This window comes from Gracilinanus agilis, chromosome 4, assembly GCF_016433145.1.
Source record: "Gracilinanus agilis isolate LMUSP501 chromosome 4, AgileGrace, whole genome shotgun sequence".
Taxonomy (NCBI): domain Eukaryota; kingdom Metazoa; phylum Chordata; class Mammalia; order Didelphimorphia; family Didelphidae; genus Gracilinanus; species Gracilinanus agilis.
The window spans coordinates 473,361,610-473,369,662 of NC_058133.1; the positions used below are offsets into that span (position 1 = coordinate 473,361,610).

General features: G+C 42.1%; 1 protein-coding gene across 1 annotated transcript in view; it reads left to right on the forward strand.

Annotated features, from left to right (window-relative positions):
- Positions 1 to 7,157, forward strand: part of LOC123246750 (olfactory receptor 5V1-like) — a 53,723-nt gene extending 46,566 nt beyond the window's left edge. Inside the window, exons 4-5 of the mRNA XM_044675545.1 lie at positions 6,542 to 6,644; positions 6,969 to 7,157. Of these exons, the coding sequence (XP_044531480.1) occupies positions 6,542 to 6,644; positions 6,969 to 7,157 (292 nt within the window). The remainder of the gene's footprint in view (positions 1 to 6,541; positions 6,645 to 6,968) is intronic.
- Positions 7,158 to 8,053: the final 896 nt, after the last annotated feature.

The following is an 8,053-nucleotide window of genomic DNA, read 5'->3' on the forward strand; positions in this document are numbered from 1 at the left end:
CATAGTCTTGGAATAGACTGTTTTCATTTGCTCATTCAGCCCAGGGAAGTCTTCCCATGCTTGGGGTAGACACCCCCCTAACTCATTAATAGATTTGAGACCTGTCAGTCACCCTCAACCTGGTTTAACCCATCTGGAAAGATGGTTTCCTGGGTGTGTTCTCTGCCACTGCTACAACTACTTGGAGCCATAGGTGAGAATTGGGTGGAAAGTGGACATTAAAGAGGGATGAGCAGCCCTGAAAAGGGCTCAGCAAGCCCTCATACCAGAGGTGTTAGTCTCTCTGAACATCCCATATACCCCTGAATGCCAGTATGGGGAATGGGAATCACTTTACCTCCATATGTGAAAACCTGAGGGAAAAAGAGGGGGACTGAGAGTAGGAAAGTACGATGGGGATTGAATTTTCCAGATACCTCAAACAAGAGAAGATGCCAAAAGAATGAAAGGGGACTCGAAGGTCATCTATGTCAACTCCTTCTATATAGATGAGGAAACTGAGGTCCTACTGAATTATGTTTGCTATGAGTCTTCCTAGGGGCAGCTGGATGGCATAGTAGAAAGAATGCTAGGCCTGGAGTCTGGAAGACTCGTCTTCTCAAGTTCAAATATGGCTTAAGATACTTTCTAACTATGTGGCCCTGGGCAAGTCACTTAACCCAGTTTGTCACAGTTTTTAATCTATAAAATGAACTGGAGAAGAAAATGGCAAATGACTTCAGTATCTTTGCCAAGAAAACCCCAAATGGGCTCATAGAGACATGGACATGAATGAAATGACTGAATGAACATGAGACCTTTTCCCAAAGAAAAAGGGACTTATATCTTTTGCCCAGGAAACCCAGAAACTATCTCAGTTCTTTTTTTATGATTTCAGACCCTAGTCACAGGATCATAGATTTAAATTCCTTCATTTTATAAATGAGGAAACAGACCCAGAAAGGTTAACTTATTTTCCCAGGTTTATAAAGCTAGTAAATTTCTAATGTGAGATTTGAACCCATCTTCCTGACTCTTATCCCCATTTTCTCCTCCCTATACCATCTGCCTTTCTTGTGTCAACTAGTCAACCAACCTGAGAGACTCTTAAAATCTGGTATTGTTTAAACTGCCTCCAGCTCTTGCTTCTTGAATTTAGTTTCCTCTTTGAGTTTGGATGATAAGACTTCTTTCAGTTCCCATTTTGTTAATCGTGACCCACACAAATTACCTTAGGAGATTTATTTAGTATGACTAGGTGACTTTTGTCCTTATTTTCTGCCAGCAAGGCAACAGTTGCCCTTCCAAAAGAGGACTCCCAAATTTTTGGGTGGATCCTCTGTGAAGAATTTATGGAGGGACATGGGCAAGAATCACAAAGATTGAGAAAACATAGTATGATATACTTGGATTCAGGAGACCAGAGTTAGAAACCCAGCACAGACATTATATGATCTGTGTGACCAGTCAGGTCACTTAGATTCTCTCAGTCTCAATTCCCTTATCTCTTAAAAACTAGATGGATGGACAGATAGATAGATAGAGAGAGAGACAGAGAGACAGAGACAGAGACAGAGAGACAGAGAGACAGAGACAGAGAGAGAGAGAGTCAGAGGCAGAGAGACAGAGAGAGAGAAAGAGAGAGAATCAGAGAGAGAGAGAGAGAGATGGTAGAACATTTATTAAAGATTTACAATGTACCAGAAACTTTACTAAGCACAGGAATATAAATAAAAGCAAACAAGAGAGTCCCTATTCTCAAAGAGTTTACATTCTAATAAAGGAAGATGACATAAAGGGGAGCTAGAAAGTTGGGAAGAAGTACCCAGGAAGAGGTAAGCCAGCTATTAAGGAGGTAAAAAAAAGCCTAATGGATGAATTGAGTCAGGAGTCAAGTGAGCATGGCTAGAGACCATCAAGAAATGTCAATCCAAGCTAGAGTCTTGCCAATCAAGATAGCAGATCTGGGGGGCAGCTAAGTGGTTCAGTGACTTGAAAGCTGGGCCTAAAGATGGGATGTCCTGGATTCAAATCTGGCCACACCCCTTCCTATCTGTGTGACCCTGGGCAAGTCACTAGACCCTCATTGCCTAGCCCCTACCACTCTTCTCCCTTGGAACCAATACACAGTTTAAAGAGAGACAGAGACAAAGACAAAGACAGAGAGAGACAGAGAGAGCACAGGCTTCAGAGCTTCTTACCCTTCAGGGATTGGAGGCATTGAAGAGGAATCTTAGAAGTCTAGAGAGTGAACCAAGCTGGGAGTGCCTCTGAACCACTCTACCTAATCTGTATGAGTTTTAATTTCTTATCTATAAAATAAGAGTCATAACTAAATGCCATATTTGGATATTATTAATAGGGCCATCCTAGACCCATCAAAATGGAAGATGTTGCTAAGCATTAACATTTATATAGCATTTTATAGTTTGCAAATATGATCACATTTTATCCTAACAACAAATCTGGGAGGTAGATGCTATTATTATCCCTATTTTACAAATGAGGAAATTGAGACTGAGAGAGATCGGGTTCTTTGCCCAGAGTCACACCACCATAGAGTATCTGAATCAGGTCTTTCTTTCTCCAAGTCCAGTACTCCATCTACTGTATCACCTAGCTACCTAGTGTTTATCAATCAATAATGGACCAAATCTTGTGATCCAAAGTATTTAGTTTATTAGCCTACCACCAAGCTCATCACCTCCCATTTCAAGCTCTACTCTGACAACTGGGCCAAAGCTCTTAAAAATTACCATCTCCTGGGGGCAGCTAGATGACTCAGTGGATTGAGATCCAGGCCTAGAGACGGGAGGTCCTAGGTTCAAATCTGACCTCAGACACTTCCCAGCTGTGTGACCCTGGGCAAGTCACTTAACTGCCAATGCCTAAATTAAAAAAAAAATTACCATCTCCAGGAGTGATTGAAAGTATACTGAACACTTTCCAACCATCAGTACTATTGGATAATTTTCATTAAATTCAAGATTTAAAATATTTTCTTGTTTGAGAGTAATTTCAGGAAAAGAAACTCCCTAACTCCCTGAATCAAGAAAGTGAACTGTTTGGGAAGGGCACCATAAAGATGCCTGCAGAAACCACACATGGCCTCAAAAGATCCAGAATGAACTTTGGGATGTAGTGAATTGAACTGAGGTGGGACTGAACGCATTTACTCTGAATGTAAACTCTTATGCCAAAGGGGATTGCCTCCTAATTGGCTTTTTGTCAATGTACCTAACAACCATTGGTTTTGCTCTCTTTCTCTTTTATTTCCCTCTTGTTCCTGAATTATTGTAATTTACCCTTAGAAAGTGCAATATTTTATTCACCTCTACTAAGAGATCTTTAGAGATATAAGCTGGTTAATTGAAATGATTCATTGGGGAAACTAGGCATGTAAATCTAAATTTCAACATGCTTGTCTCCCAAATAATCACAGGGGGGATTGTGTAGCTAGAATTCTCTCCCCAAAGCTCATTCACCCCAGCTCATCTTACCCAGCATCCCATTTGCATGCTTATGCTGCGTGAATGGACAGACATCAATGCATGTGCATGGGAAGGGGGCACAGAGGATAAAAGATTTGGTGTGGCACCACCCTTCCTCTCTGTTTCCCAGAATGCAGTTAGGGAGCTTGGCTGAGAGCCAGGCAATGGTCAGTTAGGTTAGATTAGACTTTAATCTGCTTTCTCTATCTTTAGTAATTATGAATAATACTCTATGGAAAATAAGAACCTGGAGTTATCATTGTTGATATTAATTTACATTTTATACTCTCAAGTAGATAAGATAATAATTTGGTTTAATCCAAATCAGCAAACATTTATTAACTCCCTACTGTTTGCAAAACACTACAGTGTTCTGTGGAAGGAAAGCTATGGCAAATATGGATAACATGTTAAGAAACAGAGATGCTGCCTCACCGACAAAGGTCCCTATTGTCAAAGCTAAAGTTTTTCCAGAAGCAACATATGACTGTGAAAGCTGGACTGCAGAATGGAGACATTTGAATTGTGGTGTGAGAGAAGACTTTGGGGTCTCTTGGACAGCAAGGAGACCAAATCAAGACTTAAAGAAATTATTTCAGACTATTTACTGGAAGTCCAAATGCTGAAGCGAAAATTTCAATAATTTGGCCATGTAATGGAAAGACAGGACTAATTGAAAAAGACCTTGATGTTGGGAAATATTGAAGGCACAAGAAGAGGATGAAATGGACAATGTTTGGACAGACTATTGGAGGCAAAGGAGGATAGACCAAGCCTGGCCAGCTTGCTATGGTCGATGAGGTCCCAAGAAGTTCGACATGACTGAATGATCATTATTTCTATTTTGTAGATGAGGTAACAAATTCAAAGAGACAAGTGACTTATCATAGGTTATAGGATCATAGATTTGGAATTGGAAAGGCCCCGAGAGGCCATCAAGTCCTGACCCTTCATTTCAGAGATGAGGAAACTAAAGCAGTTAGATATTGGGTCATTTGCCCCTCCCATCCCCCATTACACAGCTAATAAATATCTCACAAAAGAAGAACTGAGATCCAATGCTCTAAGGGACAATTAGGTGGCACATAGATAGAGTGCCAGGTCTGGAGTCAGGAATATTCATCTATTTGAGTTCAAATCTGGCCTCAGACATTTATTAGTAATGGGACTCTAGCCAAGTCACTTGACCCTATTTGCCTCAGTTTCTTCACCTGTTAATGGCAAATCATATCTTTGCAAGGAAAACTTCAAATAGAATCAAAAAGAATCACACATGACTGAACAACAACCAGTGTTCTATCCACTGTCCCACCTAGCCACCCATGGTCATAGCATTCATAAATTTTAGAAACTAGAGTGTTTTAGTTCGTTAGAAACCCAGGTGTTACTGATTATCTAGTCCTTGAATTTTGATTATGCCAGGCTGCCTCTGCAGCCCTTCCTGACCACTGATAATAACAACTGTGAGCTATTATCATTATTTTTCCTCCAGATTTTCCCCCAGGATGATTATAATTGTAAGGCCCCTGAGAGCAAGGAATATATATATTTTTTATATCCTCCCCTGGAGCCTGCAACAAATATTAAACTGATAAGGGCAGCTACTCGTGAAGTGGATAGAGTACTGAGCCTAAAGTCAGGAAGACTCATCTTCCTAAATTCAAATCTGGCCTCCAACACTTACTAGCTGTGTGACCCTGGGTAGGTCACTTAAACTTGTTGTTTGCCTCAGGTTCCTAATCTGTAAAATGAGCTGAAAAAGGAAATGACAAACCATTCTAGTCTCTTTGCCAAGAAAACCCCAAATGGGATCATGAAGAGTTGGACATGACTAGAAAATGACTGGACAACAAGAAGGAAAGATAGATCCAAAAATCCGTATTTTCAAAAAAGGGTGTCTGGGACATATTGGATGATAATTATGCATCAACATAAAAATATTCTCAAAAGGTACAGATTACATCCAAAAAAAAAAAAAAAAAAGGGAATCCAGAAAACCTGGGAATAGTTCAGAGGAAAGCCAAAAAAAAAAAAAAAAGTTTGGGAATAATACCTTTAATGTTTCATTAACTGAAACTATGAGGGGGCAAGTAGGTGGCTTAGTGGACTAGGAGCTAGGCCTAAAGACAGGAGGTCCTGGGTTCAAATTTGACCTCAGAGGCTTTCTAGCTGTGTGTTTCTGGGCTTCTCATTGCCATTGCCTATCCCTAGCTGCTCTTCTGCCTTAGAATCCGTGATTATAAAACAGTAGATAAAGGTGTTTTACATATATATATATATATGAAATAATCATACACATGTTTCCTGCTAGAGAGAAATTGGGTGAGAGGCCAGTTAATAAAGATATATAACAATAAGTGCTTGAAGGGCTCTTAACAGACAAAAGTAACCAGTTGTCGCCTTTTTCCTTAGAGGACGGAAGCAAAGGAAATGAGTTGAAGCGAGAGGGAGAGCGGGATTTAGATGAGAGAGGAAGAGAAATTTCCAGACAATGAGGTCTGTTAAGTGCCTGAATGGGTTATTCGAGGGTGGTGCCTACTCTCACTCTCTGATCCTTATTGATGTAAATAAGAGACATTTTCATTTCTGGGAGACGACTAAGCTTCGGGTTTGCCTAAAGGCTGTACCTGAGGATTTCACTACTGGAAAGGATCCTCTAGCAGCAACCTCCTCGTTTTACTGAAGAGGGGAAAGGAAGCGAACCCCGAGACGGGAGACTGTCTGCCCTAAATCACACCATCACTACTCAGCCGAACCGACACTTGACCCCAGACCTCTGTCTCTCGATCCACAGAACATTGGATCAGGGAAGGAGTTTAGGGACGTAACGCTCTCCTTTTACAGAAAAGGAAACTGAGACTAACAGAGATGGAGTGATTCAATTAGGGTCCCACAAGTGCTAAGCAGCAGAGGCCGGATTCAAACCTAAGTCTTTTCCTTGCTTTCCTCTCCGGGAGACGGGCTTCTCAGCGCCGGGAGGGCAGGAGCAGAGAGGCTGAGCCTGAATATTAAGCGTCCTGGTTGCTTTTGCTCTCCCATTTCCGTACCTGTTTTTCTTTATTTGTCTATAGAGTGTGCGATTACCATTCATTCTCTCCTTTTGCATCCTCTCGGGGCTTATTCCTTATACATGATTATATCCTCATCAGCTCTAACAGGACTGCTGTTTCCCGGGTACGTGGGCCTTTAAGATGAACTGGTTCGGGAGGTGGATAGCTACAGGGTTTTAGAGGTTGGAGCTTCCCCTGGGCTTGAGTCTCCATAAGCTTCTCTTGGCAACGGCGGAGCTGGAAATCATGACTGCTATTTATTAATTCCTCTGCTTCGCAGGTGCTGGATAATAGGGACAAATTAAGGAGAAGAAACCGATAAACAGACTGCTTTAACAAGTGACTCTATTCGCGCAAAAGCAAACCAGAGGCAGCCGGCCATGCAGCCCAGTAATTAGACCACGCGCGGCTCTCAGCTTCTAGGTTTGCTTCGCTTGTGTTTTGAAAGGGCAGAGCAACTCTGTTGCCTGAATGTCCTGGGGGAGAAAATTCCACCGGGACCGATGATTACCATGCTGTCATGGAGGAGGCGGGCCGAAGAAGCCAGGGCGGAAAGCGATTCGCCGACTGCTCTTTGGGAGAGCCAATAGCAGGTCGGATGAAGGCTCTCCCTGCCCGGCGCTGCTGGATTGTTTAATAAATGCTCAGGGCTAAATTCTATCAGTGCAAACTCCCTCGCTAGCTTGGCAGCTTCAGACCCAGCTGGAGTTTCTGGAGTGGGAGAGGTAGGGTAATGGGAATATAAGGGGTTCACTCTTCTCCCAACCCCACTCCTCCATCCTTCTATTGAGTTGCAAATCCCTTGGGCGGAACACTTACCCTCCGCCCTCAGGGCTTTCGGTGCATAAGAGGAGAACGATAACGTTGCTGCTTATTTTGCTGGGGTCTTCAGAGGACTGACATTCTAGGAAATGCTAGGAGGCTCCTTGAGTTTCTTAATAACATCATTGCTGTTGCTGCTGCTGCTGCTGCTGCTGCTGCTGCTGCTGCTGCTGCTGCTGCTTATCACTAATAATGATGAAGCTTCAATAAACGGTGAAGTCCTGGAAGCAAAGGAAACTACCTAGGTTTATTCTTATATATACCTAGGTATATTCTTAGGGCTGGATTCTCCCATTGGGCACAGAAAGGATCCTGTTATAATGGAGATAGCGGAGGATTTGGAGTCAAAAGGCCTGAGTTCAAATTCTGACTGCTACTTTCTACCGCTTGGACCTTAAGCAAGTCACTTTATTTCCTCCAACTCAAGTTCTTGGTCTAAAGATGGCTTGCCGGGTGATCTCCAAGAACTCCCCTCCCCCAGTTCTAAGTCAGGGCTCTTAACCATTTTTATTTGTTTCCTAAATATCTTTGACAGTATGGTAGAGAGCCTAAACCTTTCTCAAAGTCATAGTTTTAAATAATTGAAGGAAATACTAAATTTCAGTTAGTGATCAAAGATGTATTCTACATTCACAGATCTCCGGAAATCTATCCACAAACTCCTAAAGGGTCTATGGACCACAGGTTAAGAATCCCTTTTCTTAATGGCAT